The sequence below is a fragment of the Nycticebus coucang genome, chromosome 22 (assembly GCF_027406575.1).
Source record: "Nycticebus coucang isolate mNycCou1 chromosome 22, mNycCou1.pri, whole genome shotgun sequence".
Taxonomy (NCBI): domain Eukaryota; kingdom Metazoa; phylum Chordata; class Mammalia; order Primates; family Lorisidae; genus Nycticebus; species Nycticebus coucang.
Window position 1 is genome coordinate 42,703,933 of NC_069801.1, and position 24,455 is coordinate 42,728,387.

Here is a 24,455-nt window from a genome sequence, read left to right on the forward strand (position 1 = left end):
AGTAACATCAATCAGGGGCGGGGCTGGAACTGAGTGAACACCCCCTAGCCTTCATCAAGCACCCGAGGTTGTCAGGCCTCACCTCCCCCTGTTGGATAGACGCAGAGAGCAGCGGCCTGGCTGAGCAGATTTCCTTGTGATTCAGGCAGGTGCAAACCCCTGGAGTATCTGCTCATTGGAGGCAACTGGGTCACAGCCCTGTGGAGCTATCAGTGACTGGGTATGACAGAGGTGCAAGGTAGGGAAGGAGGTATCAACCTTCCCAGACTAATCTATTTGCGGGGTGGGTCCTCCTGACTTCACAGAGCACCTGAGCAAGTCATACTTGAGTTGTCAGCAGACCCCTACAATCTAGTTGCCAGAGAACTTTTAAACTCTCCCACCTGAGACAGGTGCTGACTGAGACAATTGATTTGGACCTTTTGAACTGAGCCAATTGCCTGAGGACTATCCAAGTGGTGCCCTGGGTGTGTGGTTGTAGGAAGGTTTGATTTTCCTTTTCTAATTGTTACCTGTGAGGGGCAGGATGACTTAATTGTATTTCTCCACAGCTGAGACTTCAACCCAGAGTAACTGTTTCACTAGGGTCAAACAGAGACCAGCTGAAAACAAGACAGAACCACTTAGCCCCACCACACCAAACAGGTCCCCAGTTTCTCAGGCTGTAGCACTGTATGGGTCCTCAACAAAGCTCCAGGGGAAAAGTCAAATGGTGTAAAATAATCATGGGGTGAAATCAGCGGAAAAACTCTGGTAACATGAATAACCAGAATAGATCAACGCCCACAAGGAAAGATATGGCAGATGTAACTGAAGATCCCATTCATAAACAGCTGGCTGAGATGTTAGAAATCGAATTCAGAATCTGGATCACAGAATTTGGAATTAGAAATTCGAGGAGCAATTCGAAAGTCGGAATTAGAAATTCGAGGAGAAATTCAAAAGTTGTCTCAAGAATTTAATGAATTTAAAGACAAAACCACCATAGATTTTGATGCACTAAAGCAAGAATTTGCAGCCCTCAAAGATCTGAAAAATACAGTAGAATCCCTCAGTAACAGAGTAGAACAAGCAGGAGAAAGGATTTCTGACATTGAAGACAAAGCTTTTGAATGCTCCCAAACTCTCAAAGAGGAAAAGAAATGGAGAGCAAAAACAGATCATTCTCTCAGAAAGCTCTGGGATAATTCGAAGAAGGATAATATCGCCTCATTGGAATCCCTGAAAGTGCTGAAGTGGCCTTGCAAGGCACGGAGGCCCTTCTCCATGAAATTATGAAAGAGAATTTTCCAGACATGCCAAGAGATTCTGAAATTCAGATAGCAGACAGTTTCAGAACCCCAGCACGACTCAATCTGAATAAGACATCCCCCAGGCATATCATAATTAACTTCACTAAAGTTAATATGAAGGAGAAAATTCTGAAAGCAGCCAAACATAAGAAATCCATCACCTACAAAGGGAAGAATATTAGAATGACTGCAGATCTCTCTGATGAAACTTTTCAAGCCAGAAGAGGGTGGTCATCGACTTTTAATCTCCCAAAACAAAATAACTTTCAACCTTGGATCCTGTATCCAGCTAAACTGAGTTTCATCTATGATGGAGAAATTAAATATATCATTCATATATTGAAGAAATTTACCATAACCAAACCAGCTCTTCAGGATATTCTCAAACCTATCCTCCATAATGACCAGACCAATCCTCTACCACAAAAGTAAACTCACTCAGAATCAAACTCCAACTTCCACAGTGACAAAAGGATTAAAAATGTCCACTAGACTTTCGAAAAACTCAATACCCAAAATTTTACCAGACTTATCAATATTCTCCATTAATGTGAATGGCTTAAACTGTCCTCTAAAGAGGCACAGGTTAGCTGACTGGATACAAAAACTCAGGCCAGATATTTGCTGCATAGAAGAGTCACATCTTACCTTAAAAGATAAATATAGACTCAGGGTGAAAGGATGGTTGTTCATATTTCAGGCAAATGGTAACCAGAAAAAAGCAGGTATTGCAATTCTATTTGCAGACACAATAGGCTTTAAACCAACAAAAGTAAGGAAGGATAAGAATGGTCACTTCATATTTCTTAAGGGTAATACTCAATATGATGAGATTTCAATTATGAATATTTATGCACCCAACCAGAATGTGCCTCAATTTACAAGAGAAACCCTAATAGACATGAGCAACTTGACTTCCTCCAGCTCCATAATAGTCTGATATTTCAGCACTCCTTTGGCAGTGTTGGATAGATCCTCCAATAAGAAGTTGAGCAAAGAAATTTTAGATTTAAACCTAATCATCCAACATTTGGATTTAACAGACATCTACAGAACATTTCATCCCAACAAAACTGAATACACATACTTCTCATCAGCCCACGGAACATACCCCAGAATCGATCACATCTTAGGTTACAAGTCTAAACTCAGTAAATTTAAAGGAATAGAAATTATTCCTTGCATCTTCTTAGCACCATAGAATAAAAGTTGAACTCAGTAACAACAGGAATCTGGATACTCATACAAAAACATGGAAGTTAAATAACCTTATGCTGAATGATAGCTGGGTCAGAGATGAGATTAAGAAGGAAATTGCCGGGCGGCGCCTGTGGCTCAGTGAGTAGAGCGCCGGCCCCATATGCCGAGGGTGGCAGGTTCAAACCCAGCCCCGGCCAAACTGCAACAAAAAAATAGCTGGGCGTTGTGGCGGGCGCCTGTAGTCCCAGCTACTCAGGAGGCTGAGGCAGGAGAATCACCTAAGCCCAGGAGTTGGAGGTTGCTGTGAGCTATGTGATGCCACGGCACTCTACCGAGGGCAATAAAGTGAAACTCTGTCTCTACAAAAAAAAAAAAAAAGAAAGAAAGAAAGAAAGAAGGAAATTGCCAAATTTTTGGAACAAAACCACAATGAAGACATGAATTATCAGAACCTCTGGGATACCACAAAGGCAGTCCTAATAGGGAAATTTATAGCACTGCAAGCCTTCCTCAAGAGAACAAAAGAGAGGAAGTTAACAACTTAATGGGACATCTCAAGCAACTGGAAAAGCAATAACATTCCAACCCCAAACCCAGTAGAAGAAAAGAAATAACCAAGATTAGAGCAGAATTAAATGAAATTGAAAACAAAAGAATTATACAACAGATCAATAAATCAAAAAGTTGGTTTTTTGAAGAGGTCAATAAAATAGATAAACCTCTGGCTAACCTAATCAGAAAAAAAAGAGTAAAATCTCTAATTTCATCAATCCATAACGACAAAGACGAAATAACAGACTCCTCAGAAATTAAAAAAATCCTTAATGAATATTACAAGAAACTTTATTCTCAGAAATATGAAAATCTGAAGGAAATTGACTAAAACTTAGAAGCACGTCACCTTCCAAGACTTAGCCAGAATCAAGTAGAAATGTTGAACAGGCCTGTATCAAGTTCTGAAATAGCATCAACCATACAAAATCTCCCTAAAAAGAAAAGCCCGGGACCTGATGGCTTCACGTCAGAATTCTACCAAACCTTTAAAGAGGAACTATTACCTATATTACTCAACCTTTTCTAAAATATAGAAAAAGAAGGAATACTACCCAACATGTTCTATGAAGCAAACATCACCCTGATCCCCAAACCAGGAAAAGACCCAATAAGAAAAGAAAATTATAGACCAATATCACTAATGAATATAGATGCAAAAATATTCAACAAGATCCTAACAAACAGAATCCAGCAACACATCAAACAAATTATACATCATGACCAAATCGGTTTTATCCCAGGGTCTCAAGGCTGGTTCAGTATATGTAAATCTATAAATATAATTCAGCACATAAACAAACTAAAAAACAAAGACCATATGATTCTTTCAATTGATGCAGAAAAAGCTTTTGGTAATATCCAGCATCCCTTCATGATCAGAACACTTAAAATTGGTATAGACAGGACATTTCTTAAACTGATAGAGGCCATCTACAGCAAACCCACAGCCAATATCATATTGAATGGAGTTAAATTGAAATCATTTCCACTCAGATCAGGAACCAGGCAAGGTTGCCCATTGTCTCCTTTGCTCTTTAACATCGCAATGGAAGTTTTAGCCATCACAATTAGGGAAGAAAAGGTGATCAAGGGTATTCATATAGGGTCAGAAGAGATCAAACTTTCACTCTTCGCAGATGATATAATTGTATATCTGGAAAACACCAGGGATTCTACTACAAAACTCTTAGAAGTGATCAAGGAATACAGTAGCATCTCAGGTTACAAAATCAACATTCATAAATCAGTAGCCTTTATATATACCAACAATAGTCAAGCTGAAAAAACAGTTAAGGACACTATTCCGTTCACAGTAGTGCCAAAGAAGATGAAATATTTGGGAGTTTATCTAACGAAGGACGTAAAAAATCTCTATAAAGAGAACTATGAAACTCTTAAGAAAAGTAATAGCTAAAAATGTTAACAAATGGAAAAACACACCATGCTCATGGCTAGGGAAGAATCAACATTGTTAAAATGTTCATACTACCCAAAGCAATATACAATTTTAATGCAATCCCTATTAAGGCTCCAGTGTCATACTTTAAAGATCTTGAAAAAAATAATACTTCGTTTTATATCGAATCAGAAAAAAAACCTCGAATAGCCAAGACATTACTCAGAAATAAAAACAAAGCAGGAGGAATCACGCTTCCTGACCTCAGACTATACTCTAAATTGATAGTGATCAAAACAGCATGGTACTGGCACAAAAACAGAGAAGTAGATGTCTGGAACAGAATAGAGAACCAAGAGATGAGTCCAGCTACTTACCGTTATTTGATCTTTGACAAGCCAATTAAAAACATTCAGTGGGGAAAAGATTCCCTATTTAACAAATGGTGCTGGGTGAACTGGCTGGCAACCTGTAGAAGACTGAAACTGGACCCATACTTTTCACCATTAACTAAGATAGACTCTCACTGGATTAAAGATTTAAACTTAAGACATGAAACTATAAAAATACTAGAAGAGCGTGCAGGGAAAACCCTTGAAATTGGTCTGGGCGAGTATTTCATGAGGAGGATCCTCCGGGCAATTGAAGCAGCTTCAAACATACACTACTGGGACCTGATCAAACTAAAAAGCTTCTGCACAGCCAAGAACACAGTAAGTAAAGCAAGCAGACAGCCCTCAGAATGGGAGAAGATATTTGCAAGTTATGTCTCTGACAAAGGTTTAATAACCAGAATCAACAGAGAACTCAAACGTATAAGCAAGAAAAGAACAAGTGATCCCATTGCAGGCTGGGCAGGGGACTTGAAGAGAAACTTCTCTGAAGAAGACAGGCGCATGGCCTACAGACATATGAAAAAGTGCTCAACATCTTTAATCATCAGAGAAATGCAAATCAAAACTACCTTGAGATACCATCTAACTTTAGTAAGATTAGCCCAAATCACAAAGTCCCGAGACCAGAGATGTTGGTGTGGATGTGGAGAAAAGGGATCACTTCTACACCGCTGGTGGGAATGCAAATTAATATGTTCCTTTTGGAAAGATGTTTGGAGAACATTTAGAGATCTAAAAATAGATCTGCCATTCAATCCTATAATTCCTCTACTAGGTATATACCCAGAAGACCAAAAACCACATTATAACAAAGAAATTTGTACCAGAATGTTTATTGCATCCCAATTCATAATTGCTAAGTCATGGAAAAAGCCCTAGTGCCCATCGATCCACGAATGGATTAATGAATTGTAGTATATGTATACCATGGAATATTATGTAGCTGTAAAGAAAGATGGAGACTTTACCTCTTTCATGTTTACATGGATGGAGCTGGAACATATTCTTTTTTACTAAAGTATCTCTAGAATGGAAGAAAAAGTATCCAATGTACTCAGCCCTACTATGAAACTAATTCATGGCTTTCATGTGAAAGCTATAACCCAGTTATAACCTAAGAATATGGGGAAGGAGGAGAGGGAGGGGAGGGAGGGGGGATGATGGGCGGAGGGAGGGTGATTGGTGGGATTACACCTGTGGTGCATCTTACAAGGATACATGTGAAACTTAGTAAATGTAGAATGTAAATGTCTTAACACAATAACTAAGAAAATGCTAGGAAGGCTATGTTAACCAGTGTGATGAAAATCTGTCAAACGGTCTATAAAACCAGTGTATGGTGCCCCATGATCGCATTAATGTACACAGCTATGATTAAATAAAAAAAATAAAAATTAAAAAAATAAAAAAAAATAAAAAAGTTCTCCTCAGCATAAATGTTGCAAAGCACATACACATCATTTCTAAGTCTGGAGCATATAACTTAAGGATAAACTACAAGGACACCAGGCTGTCTATTCTGTTTGCCCACCTCCCTAACAGGTTAAATGAAACTTTCATGTAATTTGAAGTTAGGGAATGAAGAGTAACAGTTTAGCTCCAGACCGGTGCTAAATCTCTAGCTACGACTTGGGGGGCGACTCCAGGGAATCATTTCTCAAGCCCTTTTCAGCAAGCAGGGAAGAATTAACCCCTGGGTCTCTGCTGCTTTAGCAAGCAGGGAGGAATTAACCCCCGAGTCTCGCTTATAGCTGAGAATGGAATTTTCCCGTCTTAGGTTCTCATACCACAAGGAGCACATATGAAACAAAGCCACCTTTCTGGGGTGCTGGAAACTGTACACCTTCAAAAAACTGCAAAAAAAAAAAAAAAGAAAAAAGAATAACGTGTAGTGATCAGATCAGGATAATTAGTGTAGTCATCATCATAAACATTTATCATTTCTTTTTTGTTGGTTTGTTAGAGATAGGGTCTTTCCCTCTTGCCCAGGCTAGAGAGTAATGGCTTTATCACAGCTCACTGCAACCTTGACCTCAACTCAGGCATTCCTTCCATCTCCTGTCTCAGCCTCCATTTTCCTATTTTTAGTACAGACAGGATCTCAGTGTTGCTTAGATTGATCTCAAACTCCGGACCTCAAGCGACTGGCCAAACTCAGCCTCTCAAAGTGCTAGGATTACAGGTGTGAGCTACCATGCCTGTCTATTTATCATTTCTTAAAGTTTTTTTTTTTTTACCCAGTCTCAAGCTGTCACCCTGGGAAGAATGCTATGGCGTTACAGCTCACAGCAACCTCAAATTCTTGGGCTTAAGCTTGCCTCAGCCTCCTAAGTAGCTGGGACTACAGGCGCCTGCCACAATGCCTGGCTATTTTTTGGTTGTAGTTGTCATTGTTGTCTGGCAGGCCTGGGCTGGATTCGAACCTGCCAGCTCCAGTGTATGTGGCTGGTGCCCTAGCTGCTGAGCTATAGGCACTGAGCCTCTTAAAGTTTTTTTCTTTTTTTTTGTAGAGATAGAGTCTCACTTTATCGCCCACCGTGTCACAGCTCACAGCAACCTCCAACTCCTGGGCTTAGGTGATTCTTTTGCTTCAGCCTCCCAAGTAGCTGGGACTACAAGTGCCCATCACAGTGCCTGGCTATTTTTTGTTGCAGTTTGTCCAGGGCCAGGTTTGGCCACCCTTAAAGTTTTTTTTTTTTTTTTGAGGGGGGCGGCCCCAGCCAAACTGCAACAACAACAACAAAAATCGCCAGGCATTGTGGTGGGCGCCTGTAGTCACAGCTACTTGGGAGGCTGAGGCAAGAGAATCTCCTAAGTCCAAGAGATGGAGGTTTCTGTGAGCTGTGACGCCACAGCACTCTACGAAGGGCAACAAAGTAAGACTCTGTCTCTATTTAAAAAAAATAACAATAAAATAAATAAAGATTTTTTGAGACAGAATCTCGCTCTGTCACCTTGGGTAGAGTGCTGTGGCATCATAGCCTACAACAACCTCAAACTCCTTGGATGAGCTATCCTCTTCCTCAGCCTCCCGGGAAGGAGTAGCCGAGACTAAAGGTGCGTGGCTAGCTTTTCTATTTTTAGTAAAGACAGGGTCTCCTGGTTGCTCAGGCTGGTCTTGAACTCCTGAGATTGGGCAATCCGCTTGCCTCAGCCACCCAGAGGGCAAGGATTACAGATGTGAGGCACTGCAACCGGCCTAGGAGGATTTTTTTTTTTAGAGACAGAGTCTCACTTTATCACCCTCAGTAGTGTGCCGTGGCCTCACAGCTCACAGCAACCTCCAACTCCTAGGCTTAGGCGATTCTCTTGCCTCAGCCTCCCGAGTAGCTGGGACTACAGGTTCCCATCCAGTTATTTTTTGGTTGCAGTTTGGCCAGGGCCAGGTATGAACCAGCCACCCTCAGTATATGGGGCCGGCATCTTACCCACTGAACCACAGGTGCCGCCCATGGTTTGTCTGTGAGACAGAGTTTTACTTCGTCACCCTTGATAGAGTGCTGTGGTGGTGTCATAGCTCACAGCAACCTCAAACAACTGGGCTCAAATGATTTTATTGCCTCCACCTCCTGAGTAGCTAGGACTACAGGCGTCCGCCATAATGCCCAGCTAATTTTCAGAGATGGGGTCTGGCTCTTGGACAGGCTGGTCTCCATTGCCTGAGCTCAAGCAATCTACCCGTCTTGGCCTTCTAGAGTGCTAGGATTACAGGCATGAGCCACCACGCCTGGCCTTATGGGGATTTTTTTGATAACAAATTTCTTTGATAGATACAGGGTTAATCAGACTTTTTTTTTTTTTTGAGACATAGTCTCACTATGTTGCTGTCAGTAGAGTGCCCTGGTGTTACAGCTCACAGCAACCTCAAACTCTTGGGCTTAAGCCTCAGCCTCCCAAGTAGCTGGGACTACAGGCGCCCGCCACAATGCCCAGCTATGATTTTTCATTTAATTTCAGAAAATATATTTTTTCATTTTTTATATATATTTTTGATTTTCACATAGAACTCTAGCTGAACATTTTTTAGAGGATACATTCAGTGTGCTCTTACTGTTGTTTTCTGACCTCGTATACGGCCTATCTGGGTGATTGTTCCATATCCTCTTGATATCCAGGTTTAGTGAAATTCTTATCAAAATCCTGGTGAGAATTTTGGTAAATATAAACAAGAGTCTCAAATTTGTATGAAAGGGCAAAGAGACAAAAATAGCTAAAATAATTTTCAAAAAGGACAGGAAGGCTGGGTGTGGTGGCTCATGTCCGTTTTCCTGGCACTCTGGGAGGCTGAGGCTGGAGGATCACTTGAGCTCAGCAGTTTGAGACCAGCCTGAACAAGAGCAAGACCTCATCTCTACAAAAAATAGAAAAGTTAGCCAGGTATGGTTAGCAGACACCTGTAGTCCCAGCTACTCCAGAGGTTAAAGCAGGAGAATCAATTTGCTCGAGCGCAGAAATTTGAGGTTGCAGTGAGCTATGCTGATGCCAATGAACTCTAACTGGGGTGATGGAGTCTTAAGAAATAAATAAACGGAATGAATCAGTCTACCAATTTCAAGACATACACCTACACAAATCATGTGGTATTCATCAGACATTAGACAAAGAGATAAATGGAACAGAACAGAGATCCCAGGAATATACCCACACAAATATGCTCAGTTGATTTCTGACAAGGGTGCAAAAGTAAGTCAAGGAGAAAAGGTAGCCTTTTGTAAGAAGGTATAGCCCACTTTGGGAAACAATTTGTCTGATTTTTGTTTGTTTGAGACTGAGTCTTACTCTGTTGCTCTGGGTAGAGTGCTGTGGCATCATCACAGCTCTCAGCAACCTCAGCCTCCTAGGCTTAAGTGATCCTCTTGCCTCAGCCTCTCAAGTAGCTGGGATTATAGGCACAAATCACCACACCTGGCTAGTTTTTCTATTTTTAGTAGAGACAGGGTCTTGAACTTGTGAGCTCAAGCAATCTACTTGTCTGATTGCTTTTTCTTTTTTAGAGACAAGAGTCTCACTTTGTCATCCTCAGTAGAGTGCCATGGCATCACAGCTCACAGCAACCTCCAGCTCTTGGGCTTAGGTAATTCTCTTACCTCAGCCTCCCAAGTAGCTGGGACTACTGGTGCCAACCACAATGCTCGGCTATTTTTTTTTGTAGTTGTTGCAGTTTGGCCAGGGCTGGGTTTGAACATGCCACCCTTGGTGTATGGGGCCAGTGTCCTACTCACTGAGCCACAGGTGCTGCCCAAACATTTGGAGAATTCTAAGTAAAAATAGCCAATTTTAATCATACTATATGTTTCCATTTATATAATATTCTTTTTATTTTTTCTTTTTTGAGACAAAGTATCTTACTCTATCACCCAGGCTGGTAGGCAGTGGTACATTCATAGCTCATCGTAACCTTGAACTCCTTGGCTCCAGCGATCCTCCACTGAGCCACTGCACTGGGCCTTTTTTTTGAGACATGGTCTCTTGCTCTGTTACTAGGGCTGGAGTGCAGTGCCATCATTAGAGCTCACAGGAAACTCAAACTCCTGAGCTCAAGCCTTTGTTTCCCAAAGAGCTAGGATTACAGGCAAGAGGCACAGTACCCAGCCAACATTCTTGAAATGACAAAACTATAGAAATGGAAAAAGAGAACAGGTGGCTCACACCTGTAATCCTAGCACTCTGGGAGGCTGAGGTGGGTGGATTGCTTGAGTTCAGAAGTTTGAAACTAGCCTGAGCAAGATCAAGACCCATCTCTAAAAATAGTCGGGTGTTGTGGTGGATGTCCGTAGTCCCAGGTACTTGGGAGGCTGAGGCAAGAGGATTGCATGAACCCAAGAGTTTGAGGTTGCTGTGAGTTAGGATGTCAAGGCACTGTACCAAAGCATAACTGTAAGATCAAGGGCTTTGAAGCCTGGTTGCCTAAACTCAAATCATGGCCATATTTGCTAGGTGTGTAATCCGTGGCAAGTTCCTAGTCTCTCTGAGCCTGTTTCCTCACTTATTAAATGGGGACAATAATAAACCTACTTCACAGTTGTGGACATTAAATAATTATATGTAAGAAAAGCTTAGAGGTAGGCCAGGTGCGGTGGTTGACACCTGTAATCCCAGGACTTTGGGAGGCTGAGGCAGGGGCATAACCTGAGCTTATGAGTTGGAACCCAGACTGAACCAGAGCGAGACCTCACCTCTAAAAAATAGCCTGGCATTGTGGCGGCTGCCAATACTCCCAGCTAATCAGGAGGCTTAGACAAGAGAATCGCTTTAGCCCAAGGAATCTGAGATTGCTGAGCTATAATGCCACGGCGCTCTACCAGGGGCAAAAAAGTGAGACTCTGCGTCAAAAAAAAAAAAAGAAAAAAGAAAGAAAAAGAAAAGCTTTGTATGTGTATATCCTTATTATTAGTGAGCACCTAAGGGTGTGCATAGCACTGTGTTGAACATACACATTAATTTACTTAATTCCCAGAATAATCCTGTTAATTTCATTCGTGTAATGTCGTTTTAGATATGCAAAAACTTAAATTTGGTGATTACATCTGACTCCAAGAACCATGCTTCCACCAAGGCCAGACGGCATAAGTGTTAGACTCCTACTTTCAAGACAACCTAGACCAAGAAAATCAAGTAGTTTTTTTTTTTGTTTGTTTCACTTGAGATAACATTTTATTTAATAATTTCTAGTTGTTTCATAAAATCAAAAATGAATTGTACAATATGATTTTCATTTAGAAAGTTCTTCAGATACAGATTTTTAGTAGTAATTGTGGCATAAATATCAACGAATTTAGAAAACCCAAAAGTTTACCTAAGTGTATTTTACTCAACAAACAGAAAGGTAAAATGCCATAGGGAAAAAGTGGTAAATTTTTTTTTTTATTTTTATTAAACCATAGCTGTGTACATTAGTATGATCGTGGGGCACCATACACTTGGTTCATAGATTGTTTGACACATTTTCATCACATTAGTTAACATAGCTTTTGTAGCATTTTCTTAGTTATTTTGCTAAGACCTTTACATTCCACATTTACTAGGATTCACATATACCCTTGTAAGATGCACCGCAGGTGTAATCCCATTAATCCCCCTCCTTCCCCCTCCCTCCCCTCCCTGTCCCCTTTCTCCCTATTCTTAGGTTGTAACTGGGTTATAGCTTTCATGTGAAGGTCCTACATTAGTTTCATAATCATCTTTAATCATCAGAGAAATGCAAATCAAAACTACTTTGAGATATCATCTAACTCCAGTGAGACTAGCCTATATCACAAAATCCCAAGACCAGAGATGTTGGCGTGGATGTGGAGAAAAGGGAACACTTTTGCACTGCTGGTGGGAATGCAAATTAATACATTCCTTTTGGAAAGAGATATGGAGAACACTTAGAGATCTAAAAATAGATCTGCCATTCAATCCTGTAATCCCCCTACTGGGCATATACCCAGAAGACCAAAAATCACACCATAACAAAGATATTTGTATCAGAATATTTATTGCAGCCCTATTCATAATTGCTAAGTCATGGAAAAAGCCCAAGTGCCCATCGATCCACGAATGGATTAATAAATTGTGGTATATGTACACCATGGAATATTATGCAGCCTTAAAGAAGATGGAGACTTTACCTCGTTCATGTTTACATGGATGGAGCTGGAACATATTCTTCTTAGTAAAGTGTCTCAAGAATGGAAGAAAAAGTACCCAATGTACTCACCCTTATTATGAAAATCAAGTAGTTTCAGGGCTCCCACTGCTCGAGCTCACCACATGGTAGCCTGGGCAGAATGTCCCTATGCACTGTGGGTGAGGCCTGACTTCAACCAGAGACTTTCTGCTACAACATCGGTACCAGGGAAGGCGCGACCAGCTTTAAAGTCCGACCAGACTCGAAGAAATGTGCTGCCTTTAATAATTCTCAGAGTCTACAGGTGGGGACAGGTGGTAACTCCCCTGCAGTGCAGTGCTGGGTAAATCATCCCTTCTGATGCTGAGGGGCTAGTTCTCAGGCCTGGGACAAAGGACAAGGGACCAGAGCAGAACTCCTACCCGTAGGCACTAATTCCGCTCCTTCCAGATAGGCCCAGCTGGGTCTGGTTGGGTCTGGCTGGGCCCCCCTAGCATAGCTGGAAGGTCTCCTTTCACTCAAGTCCCTCCAGGTAGAAACACGGTTCTCCTCTTCCGCTCCAGAGGAGCAGCTCTAGGCCCGCCCCTTCCGGAGTCGCGAGCGCCGAACTCATCGAACGTAGCCAATGGGTGATACGGCGGCAGCTCGGCGGGAGGTTCGATTGACCCGGCCTGGCGGGTCGGAGAGTCCCGGTGGCTGTTAACGCGCGCTTTGGGACCAGGAGGGTAAAGGGGTTGCTGCTGGGGATTGAACCTATTTCTGCCGTTTTATTCAACCCTTCTTGGGATTCTCCTCCTAACTTGGGTTTTTAAACGGCCCCGCTTGGATCCTTGCCCGACCTCCCTGAGTCTGGGCCTGACATCTGCATCTACCCCTGGAAATTCCCCTTTTTCCGGGCTCCAGCTTCCCAGTTCTCGGACTTTAACCCCAATTTCTATCTCCTGGTCTGTGATTACTGTCCCTTCCCCCACGAAACTACCTTGTTTCTTCACTCCAACTGGGACCATTTTTCCCGACTCCACTCTGCCCAGTCTGGGGCTCCCATCTCCCCGCTCCCCCATCCCATACTTATCTCTGCTTGGACCCTCTTGGCCTAATCTGCCTCCTAGGTTAACTGGCGACTGACACTGACAATTTGGGTCTAAATCCCAGCCCCTGGCTAGATCCCCTCTATCCCCATCCTCTTTAATTAGCCCATCCTCTCAATAATGTAACTCCCTCTACACCAGACTTCGGTTCTGGATTCTTAGCTGCTGTCTGTCTTTGACCTTTGGCTAATGGATACGTGACGTTTTATGCTTCTGGGCCCAGGATGGTAAGTGTGGACTTAGGGGAGACTGGGAGTAGTTCTGTGTCTGGCTCTAATGGGTCCAGACTGCAGAATCCCAGCAGGTACTCAGTTCCCATTCTCTCCTTACAGAGAAGGAGCTTAGCTCCCAGCCAGCTGGCCAAGAGAAAACCGGAAGCCAGATCCTCAGATGATGAAGACTGGCAGCCTGGGGTAGTTGTGAGTAGAGGAGGTGTTAGGGAAGGTGGAAATGCTCAGCTGTTTGGGCAGAAAGAAGACCTGAAACTTGGTTTCTGGGGTGCATAGCTACTTCCCGTGGCTCTTTCATATGTTCAATACATTTTTTTTTTTGGAGACAGTCTCACTCTTTCACCCTGGGTAGAGTGCTGTGGCATCATAGTTCACAGCAACCTCAAATTCTTGGGCTCAAGCCATCCTCTTGCCTCAGCCTCTCAAGTAGCTGGGACTACAGGTGTCTGCTACAATGTCCAGCTATTTTTTTTTTCCCCAGTTTTTGGCGGGGGCTGGGTTTGAATCTGCCACCTCTGGCATATGGGGCCGGTGCCCTACTCCCTTGAGCCACAGGCGCTGCCTGACGCCCAGCTATTTTTGAGAGACCTGGTCTCACTCTTGCTCAGACTGGTCTCCAACTCCTGAGCTCAGGCAACCCACCCACTTCAGTCTCCCAGAGTGCTAGGATTACAGGCATGAGCCACCACGCCATGCCCTTTTTTTAAAGACTGAGTCTTACTCTGTCACCCTGAGTAGAGTGTCATGGCATCATCATAGCTCACGGCAACCTCAGTCTCTTGAGTTCAAGAGATCTTCTTGCCTCAGCCTCCTGAGTAGCTGGGACTACAGGCATGTGGCAACATGCCTGGCTAGTGTTTTCTATTTTTATTAGAGACAGAGTCTCACTTTTGCTTAGGTTGGTATTGAACTCCTGGCTCAAGCAATCCACTGGCCTTGGCCTCCTAGAGTGTTAGGATTATAGGCATGTAGAGACTCCTGTAAAAATTAATAAAAAATATGCAAGCATGGTAATATGTGGATGTAGTCCCAGGTCTTGGCAAGCTAAGGTGAGAGGATACCTTGAGTCCAGGGGTTCGAGGCTGCAGTGAACTGTGATAGTGCCATTATACTCTAGCCTGGATGACAGAGCGAGACCCTGTCTCTAAAACAATAACAATAACAACAACAACAACAAAAGAGGCAGCAAGTATTTGGACACTAGAGCCTTGAAGGAAGAGATGGGGTAAAAAAGAACTAGATAGCACTTTTTTGGCAGTGAGTAAAGGAATGTAGTATTTGTTTCAGGTGTATTTTTTTTTTTGAGACACAGTCTCACTTTGTCACCCTCAGTAGAGTGTCTGTGGCGTCACAGCTCACAGCTACCTCAAACTCTTGGGCTTAAGCGATTCTCTTGCCTCAGCCTCCTGAGTAGCTGGGACTACAGGTGCCTGCCACAACCCCTGGCTATTTTTAGAGACAAGGTCTTGCTCTGGCTCAGGCTGGTCTTGAACCCGGGAGCTCAGGCAATCCACCTGCCTTGGCCTCCCAGAGTGCTAGGATTATAAGCGTGAACCACCTGTTTCAGGTGTATTTATACAGCTTCAAACAACTTGGGAAGCTGGTGCATGTAGGCTTTTACCTGGTGGCTTGGTGGGACTTGCCTGGTAGTTGCATTGCTCGTATATAGCGGGCTCCTCTATGTGTGAAGGAAGCACATTGGCTGCCCCCTGCCACTAACATGGGTCTCAGACTTGAACCTGGGTAGCATTCTCTGCAGCTGGGTCATTCAGGGTGCTGTCAATTGCTGGTTGCCCCTGAAAATGCTTTCAGTGATAGTAGTTTCACCACTATCAAATAGACTGAGTGAGGAGTAGCCTCAGTGGCCTGGGAGTTGAGGATAGCTGTACTTGTTCCTTGTTTGAGAAACTCAGGGAGGGAAGCATTTGGTGCTCAATCATTTGTTGGCGCCTTTGGATTGTACCGCTGGCTGGATGCAGTGGCTTGCACCTATAATCCTCGCACTTTGGGATGCTGAGGTAGGAGGATTTCTTGAGATCAGCTTGGGCAACATACTGAGACCCTTTTTTGGACTCCAGCTTCCCAGTTGTTTTTTTTTTTTTTCTATCAAAAGAAAAAAAAGTTGGGCCACACCTGTAGTCCTAGCTATTCAGGAGGCTGGGGTGAGAGGATTGATCCCTTGAGCCCAGGAGTTTGAGGTTGCAGTGAGTTACGATTATGCCACACCATTCTACTCCATCCTGGGTGACACAGTGAGAGCCTGTCTCTGAAGCAGACAAAACTTGGCACCACCATGACTCTATGCTGCTGGTGGACTTCATCTTCACAGGCCCAGTTCATTTACCTCTTCCATTGTCCCCCTGAGTTTAAGCTCCAGTTTTCTCACCTATTAAATAAGGATAATAATAAGCCTATACCATAAAGTTGCAATAAAGAGGATACATGATAATACACATAAGGAATTTAGCATAGTGCTGGCACTTAATAAGCCCTTTAAATAGTAATTGCCATTATGGTGATTACTGTGGTCTTCTGAACTTCAGCTTCCCTGATTCTTTTTTTTTTTTGCAGTTTTGGCGAGAGCTAGGCTTGAACCCACCACTCCCGGTACATGGGGCTGGTGCCCTACTCCTTGAGCTACAGGCGCTGCCCTCCTTTTTTTTTTTTTTTTGAGACAGCCTCAAGCTGTCACCCTGGGTAGAATGCTGTGGCATCACAGCTCATAGCAACCTCCAACTCCTGGGCTCAAGCTCTCCTGCCTCTGCCTCCCAAGTAGCTGGGACTACAGGCTCCTGACAAGCGCCCATCCATTTTTTGGTTGTAGCTGTCATTGTTATTTGGCAGGCCCATGCTGGATTCAAACCTGGCAGCTCTGTGTATGTGGCTGGTGCCTTAGCCACTTGAATTGCAGGTGCCGAGCCAGCTTTCCTGATTCTATCTCCTAGACTCCTAAGAAACGGAAATCCAGAAGTGAGACCCAGATCCAGGAGTGTTTCCTATCCCCTTTCCGGAAACCCTTGAGTCAGCTAACCAGTCGACCACTGTGTCTGGACAGCAGTCAACATGTAAGTCAGAACTGCGACCTGTGTGTGCATGTTTGTACCCAGTCGTTTTGCCCGTGTAGATTCCTGCTCCTGTAGACTCCCTCAGCGCCCTATAAAGTGGCCAGCAGACAGACATTTGTGGGGGCTTTGGGCCTGCCCACAGCTGCCATCACCTACTCAGAGATGTGTGCCTGGCTTGCTGCCTTGTTTATAGCTACTTGAGCACCAGATATCAGATGGCTCAGATTCCTTAGGAAAGGAAGGTAGAAGAGATGGAAGACCATCGTGGGATGTTGGAACCAGCTCAGTCTCTAACTCTGTGTATGGCTTTGAGGAGTACCAGAGTCTTGTAGCTTCTGTGTGATTCCTCTAGTAAAGTCAAACTCAGTTGTTGCCATGGCAGGTTCTATGCATTATCTCACTTAATTGTTACTTTTTAGATGAGAGAACTTGAGTCTCAGAGGGGTTAAGTGATTTGCCCAAAAACTTACAGAGTAGTCAGCGGGTGGAGCAGATCTGCCTAGTGCCAAAGCTTTTTCCATCAAAAAGACAGTATTAGGGCAGTGCCTGTGGCTCAAGGAGTAGGGTGCCGGTCCCATATGCCGGAGGTGGTGGGTTCAAACCCAGCCCCGGCCAAATACCAAAAAAAAAAAAAAAAAAGACAGTATTGCTCTGTCACCTAGGCTTTTTTTTTTTTTTGAGACAGAGTCTCACTATGTCCCCCTTGGTAGAGTGCCATGGTGTCACAGCTCACAGGAACCTCTAACTCTTGGGCTTACATTATTCTCCTGCCTTAGCCTTCCAAGTAGCTGGGCCTACAGGCGCCCGCCACAATGCCTGGCTATTTTTTGTTATAGTTATTGTTGTTTAGCAGGCCCTGGCCAGTTTTGAACCCACCTGCCATGGTGTATGTGGCCGGCTCCCTAACCACTATGCTATGGGTGCCAAGCTGTGTTTTTTTGTTGTTGTTGTTGCAGTTGTCATTGTTGTTCAGCAGGCGTGGGCTGTGTTTGAACCCACCTGCCTCAGCCTATGTGGCTGGTGCCCTAACCCCTGAGCTACGGGCACCAAGCCTTGAGGAAAACTTTTGAAGGAAAAATGGGAATTTGTAATGGAGGTTAGAAATTTGTACATTTAATAAATGTTTAAAAAAAGTCGTGAATACTGGGTGGCACCTGTGGCTCAAAGGAGTAGGGCGCCGGCTCCATATGCCGGAGGTGGTGGGTTCAAACCCAGCCCCAGCCAAAAACTGCAAAAAAAAAAAAAAAGTTGTGAATGCTATTTGATAAATACAAAAGAGTATATATAACATGTAAGTTTTAAAACACAAAAAAACCCTGTGAATCCACTATCCTAGATTAGAACATTGCCAGTGCCACATAACCCCTTTTCCCATCCCTAGAGGTATTGTTATCCTGAATTGTGTTCATTGTCTCTTGCTTTTTTTCTTTTCTTCTCGATTATGGCTCAGAATAATCATCCCTTGCTTTTTTTTTTTTTTTTTTTTTTTTGAGGCAGACTCTCACTTTATTGCCCTCAGTAGAGTGCTGTGGTGTCACAGCTCACAGCAACCTCTAACTCCTGGGCTTAGGCCTTTCTCTTGCCTCAGCCTCCCAAGTAGCTAGGACTACAGGTGCCCGCCACAATGCCCGGCTGTTTTTTGTTGCAGATTGGCCAGGGCTGGGTTTGAACCCGCCATCCTCAGTGTATGGGGCCGGTGCCCTACTTTTTCTTTTTTTTTTTGGACAGTCTTGCTTTCTTACCCAGACTAGAGTGCAGAGGTGTCATTATAGCTCAACTGCAACCTATAACTTCTGGGCACAGGTGATCCTCCTACCTCAGCCCCCCAAAATTCTAGTTTGCAGACAGGAGCTACTGCATCTGGCCTATCCCGGCTTTTTTATGATAGTTTTACCATATGTATATAATTCATTAAGTAACACTTTTTTCTTTTTCTTTTTTTCTTTTCCATTTTTATAAAATGGAACATAGCCAGGTGTGGTGGCTCAAGCCTGTAATTCTAATACTCCGAGAGACCAAGATGGGTGGATTGCTTGAGTTCAGGAGTTTGAGACTAGCTTGAACAAGAGTAAGACCCCATTTCTACTAAAAATAGAAAAGTTAGCCAGGTGTCATGGCTGGCACCTGTAATCCCAGCTACTCGGAGTCTGAGGCAGGAGGATCACTTGAACCAGACAGTTTGAGGTTGCTGTGAGCTAGACTGATACCATAACACTGTAGCCTGGGCAACAGAGTGAGACTCTTTGTCTCTTAAAAAACAAAATGGAGTGCGGTCCTTTGGGACTGTTTTCATTCGGGATTTGTTCAAATTGTTCCTTATAACTATATGACATAAGTGGAGTTGGGTGTTAGGGTGGGAGTACACAGCAGGAGGTTTAAAAATCTGGAGGCTAGGAAAGCCCTGCGTTGGAGGGACATGATTCAGTCCTGAAGGATATGAGGGGTTAGTTGGGAATGGGAGATATTCCAGATAGAGGGAATAGCATGTTTGGAAGACTGGCAGGAAGAGAATAATGTGGGTCCTGAAAAGGGTTTAGTATGGGCTGAATCAGTTGGGAAGTGGTGGTGAGAGGTGAGAGATGGAATGCTATGGAGGGCCTTTTGCAATCCATGCTTGATAGACTGGACTTTTAAGGACACTGAAGAGCTTTTGAAGTGTTTTAAGTTAAGTAGGGATGGGAGAAGGTAACAATAGTATAAGAAAATCTATTGGAGGAGGAGAGACTGGAGTTGGGGAAACTCGTGAGAAAGTTATCGAAGGTAAGGATTGTGGCCTGGACTTGGGTATTAGGAGAGTGAGTATGAGAAGAAGGAATAGGTAGTTTTGAGAGATAGTTAAGGCTAGGCATGGAGCCTCACACCTGTAATCCTAGCACTTTGAGATGTTGAAGCAGGAGGATTGCTTTGAGGTCAGGAGTGTGCGACCAGCCTAAACAAGAGTGAGACCCTATCTCTATTAAAAGTAAAAAAATTATGGCTCGGTGCCCATAGTTCAATGAGTAGGGCACCGGCCACATACACCAAAGCTGGTGGGTTTGAGCCCAGCCCAGGCCTGCTAAACAACAATGACAACTGCAACCAAAAAATAGCTGGGCGTTGTTGTGGGCACCTATAATCCCAGTTACTTGGGAGGCTGAGGCAAGAGAATCGCTTAAGCCCAAGAGTTTGAGGTTGCTGTGAGCTGTGACACCATGACACTTTACCAAGGGCGACATAGTGAGACTGTCTCAAAAAAAAAAAAAAATTAGCCAGGTGTTGTGTGTACACCAATAGTCATAGCTACTTGGAAGGCTGAGGCAGGAGTATTGCTTGAGCCTAGGAGCTTGAAGTTGTAGTGAGCTTATGATGATGCCACTGCATTCTACCTGGGGTTGACAGAGTCTCACTCACTCTGTCAAAAAAAAGGGATTTATGAGTGGAAAATGTTTGCATTGATTACGTGTGGGAAGAGAAAAAATTGAGGATGAAGTTGAGGTTTCAGACTAGGAAAGGTAGATCTATGGCTGTGCCAGGTACTAAGATAAGGTGCATCGAGGAGGAACAGCATTTGGTAGAAGGGAGCGGGCAAGCACTGTAGTCAGGGGGCCCACGATACTTTAAGGGCTCACAGAATTTTTTATTTTTTAGGCAGAGTCTCACTCTTGCCCTAGGAAGAGTGCTGTGGTGTCATCATTGCTCACAGCAACCTCAAACTCTTAGGCTTGAGCAATCCTTTTGCCTCAGCCTCCCGAGTAGCTGGGACTATAGGTGCTCATCACAATGTCTAGCCTAGTTTTACTATTTTAGCAGAGATGGGGTTTTGCTCTTGCTCAGGCTGGTTTCTAACTCTTGAGCTCAGAAGATCTACCTGTCTTGGCATCCCAGAGTGCTAGGATTACAGGAGTCACCACAACTGGCCTAAAATTTTTTTATTTTTATTTTTATTTTTGTAGAGACAGAGTCTCACTTTATGGCCCTTGGTAGAGTGCCGTGGCCTCACACAGCTCACAGCAACCTCCAACTCCTGGGCTTAAGCGATTCTCTTGCCTCAGCCTCCTGAGTAGCTGGGACTACAGGCGCCCGCCACAACGCCTGGCTAAATTTTTTTATTTTTTATTTTTTTTAAGAGATGGGTCTTCTGTTGCCCAGGCTGGAATGCAGTAGCATGATCACAGCTTACTGCAGCCTTGAACTCCTGGGCTCAAAGAATTCTCTCACCTCATCCTCCTGAGTCACTGGGATTATGGGTAGGCGCCATTACATCTGCCTAATTTTTCCTCTTTTTTATAGAGATGGGGTTCTCATTGTATTGGCTCGGCTGTCTTAAATTCCTAGCCTCAAAAGATCCTCCCACCTTGGCCTCCCAAAGTGCTGGGATTGCAAGTGTGAGCCACTGTGCCCAGTCCACAGAATGTTTTAATTCCCTTTTTAAAATAGTTTAATGTGCTATATGTTAATAGTAAACTTACAGGAACAGAAGACACATAATATTAAAAATATGTACTTACATATAGGACAACTCAGAAAAGTATAGTGAATGGATGCAATCTACTGTATGATAAAAATGCTCCAAGTCCCTTTTAGTTGCTGTCATTGTAGCTCACAGCAGCATCAAACTCCTGGGCACAAGTGATGCTATTGCCTTAGTCTCCCAAGTAGTTGGGATTATAGATGTGCCTCTGCACCTAGTTAATATGTCTTTTGTAGAGACGGAGTCTTGCTATGTTGCTCAGGCCGGCGAATTCTGGCCTTAAGCATTCCTCCCACTCTGACCTCCCAAGGTTTTAGTGTTATAGGCATGAGCCACTGTGCCTGGCCCAAATAATCCTGAAAATAATAATACAGTTTTAGGACTGATGGCAAATTTTATGGGGCGGCACCTGTGGCTCAAAGGAGTAGGCGCCGGCCCCATATGCCAGAGGTGGTGGGTTCAAACCCATCCCCGGCCAGAAACTGCAAAAAACAAAACAAACAAAAGGACTGATGGCAAATTAGAAAAAAAGTTAGAGTTATCTCCTTTTTCCTTTTATTTGGCTTAAGGGTACCCTTTTGGTAGTATCAATCATAATGATTGTCATTCCTATTCATAATTATAAACATGCTAATTAAAATCGTCAATAGATTTTATTCAGGTACAAAGAAATGTGCAAATAATCAAAGGATTTGGCTTTTCAGCAACCTTGTCATGTTGCTTAGTGTGATAATGAAGTTCATCTCTCCACATTCTTTTTTTGTCTTCAATGTATTTTAACAAATATTTGTTATGTTTTTCCTATTTAAAGTACATTGAGTTTCTTGCCTGGGGTGTGGTGGCTCATGCCTGTAATCCTAATGCTCTGAGAGGCCAGGGTGGGAGGATTGCTTGAGACAAGGAGTTTGAGATAGGCTGAGCAAGTGTGAGACCACATCTCTACAAAAAAATAGAAAAATTAGCCTGGCATGGTGGCATTTGCGTATAGTCCCTGCTCCCCTGGAAAGCTGAGGCAGGGAGATCTCTTGATCCTAGGAGTTCAAGGTTGCAGAGTGAGCTGTGATGATGCCACTGCATTCTAGCCTGGGTGATAGAGCAAGACCCTGTCTCAAAAAAAAAGAAAAAGTACATTGAGTTTTTAGAAATTTATGATCTTGGCTTGGCACCTGTGGCTCAAGCGGCTAAGGTGCCAGCCACATACACCTGAGCTGGTGGGTTCGAATCCAGCCTGGGCCCGCCAAACAACAATGATGGCTGCAACCAAAAAAAAAAATAGCCGGTCATTGTGGTGGGCGCCTGTAGTCCCAGCTACTTGGGAGGCGGAGGCAGGAGAATCGCTTGAGTTCAGGAGTTGGAGGTTGCTATGAGTTGTGATGCCACAGCACTCTACCCAGGGTGACAGCTTGAGGCTCTGTGTCAAAAAAAAAAAGAGATTTATCATCTTTATGTGTAAAGGAATGGGTCAGAATACAAAAGTAAAATGGCCATGTAAGGTGGCTGATGCCTGTAATCCAAGCACTCTGGGAGGCTGAGGTGGGAGGGTCCCTTGAGCTCAGGAGTTTAAGACCAGCCTGAGCAAGAGCAAGACCCTGTCTCTAAAAAACAAACAAACAAAAAATTTTTTTTTCTATTAAACTACCTTTTTAGCTAGAAGGGATTTTTTTTTTATTACTGCTTATTCCTCTAATGTATTCTGTTAAAACCACCTTTAGAGTCTCTGCTCATGGTTTCTCCTTGTTCTCTGGGATTCCAGCTGTGGTTTTGTTGAGATCCACAGGCTATTGTAATTCCTCGAAGAGCTCTTGTATCTGTGGACCAGAACTTGCATGGGAGCTGTCAGTTAGCTCAGCATTAACTCCCCTGCCTGCTTCTCTGCCCCTACCCTGGCCTCAGTGCCAATAGAATAATGCTGATTCCAGGCTGCGGCACTGGTGCAGAAGCTTCTGCAGGCCCTTAGGTGGAAGAACTGCCTCCTCTCTAGACTCACATGTCTTTGCTTCTTGTTGTCCTTGTTCCACTTGCTTTTTTCTTGGTGATTGACTTGCCTGCCCTCATGTTTTTCCCACTCCTGTGCTCTACATGTCAGGAAGCTGCCGGCTCTGAGCTCATCTGTGTGGCTATACTCAGACAAATTAGATGTGTTCAGGGTGATATGGCTACAGACTACATGAGTTTATGTAGATAGGTTGGGTAAGAGGCCATATTGCTGAGTGGTTGTAAGTAAGGGCCCTAGAATCAGGAAAGTATGTGCAATGGCTGTGTGACTTGATAAAGTGACTTAATCACTCTGAACTGAAGCTTGCTCATCTGTAAAAGGGGAATGCCAATAACATACAGACCTCATGGCTGTTAGGATTAAATGGTAACATGAAGGCAAGAGGCTTACGTTGTTGGCCATCATCCTTGTGATTGCTTTTGTGCTGTTGTTAGTAATAATAAAATTATTATTATTTTACTGATACTGCATTCTAAGGTGCTATACCTTAGGAAAGAGTCAGGTGTCCTCACTGGCATGATCTTCCCTGAGCCTTATTTATTTTATTTTATTATTATGTTTTTTAGAGACAGAGTCTCACTTTATTGCCCTCGGTAGTTTCCGTGGCATCACAGCTCACAGCAACCTCCAACTCCTGGGCTTAGGTGATTCTCTTTCCTCAGCCTCCCGAATAGCTGGGACTACAGGTGCCCGCCGCAACACCCGGATATTTTTTGGTTGCAGTTGTTTAGCTGGCCCGGGTCAGATTCGAACCCACCACCCTCAGTGTATGTGGCTGGTGCCATAACCACTGTGCTATGGGCCCCGAGCCTATTTTTTTTATTTTTTTGATACAGAGTCTCACTATGTAGAGTGGCGTCACAGCTCACAGCAACCTCCAACTCTTGGGCTTAAGCTGTTCTGTTGCCACAGCCTCCCAAGTAGCTGGGACTACAGGCGCCTGTCACAATACTTGGCTATTTTTTTTGTTGTTGTTGTAGTTGTCATTGTTGTTTAGGAGTTTTGAATCTGCCAGTCCTGGTACATGTGGCCGGCGCCGAGCTGCCTGGCTATTTTTAGAGACAAGGTCTTGCTGTGGCTCAGGCTGGTCTCAAACCTGTGAGCTCAGGTAATCCACCTGCCTTGGCCTCCCCAGTGCTGGGATTACAGACGTGAGACACCATGCGTGCCTGGCTT

The 24,455-nt window shown here is 43.7% G+C and overlaps 1 protein-coding gene across 1 annotated transcript in view; it reads left to right on the forward strand.

The window, feature by feature from the left end:
• Positions 1 to 13,155: 13,155 nt before the first annotated feature.
• Positions 13,156 to 24,455, forward strand: part of RAD54L (RAD54 like) — a 32,784-nt gene continuing 21,484 nt past the window's right edge. Inside the window, exons 1-3 of the mRNA XM_053577162.1 lie at positions 13,156 to 13,765; positions 13,871 to 13,957; positions 16,714 to 16,833. Coding sequence (XP_053433137.1) covers positions 13,763 to 13,765; positions 13,871 to 13,957; positions 16,714 to 16,833 — 210 coding nt within the window. The 5' untranslated portion in view covers positions 13,156 to 13,762. The remainder of the gene's footprint in view (positions 13,766 to 13,870; positions 13,958 to 16,713; positions 16,834 to 24,455) is intronic.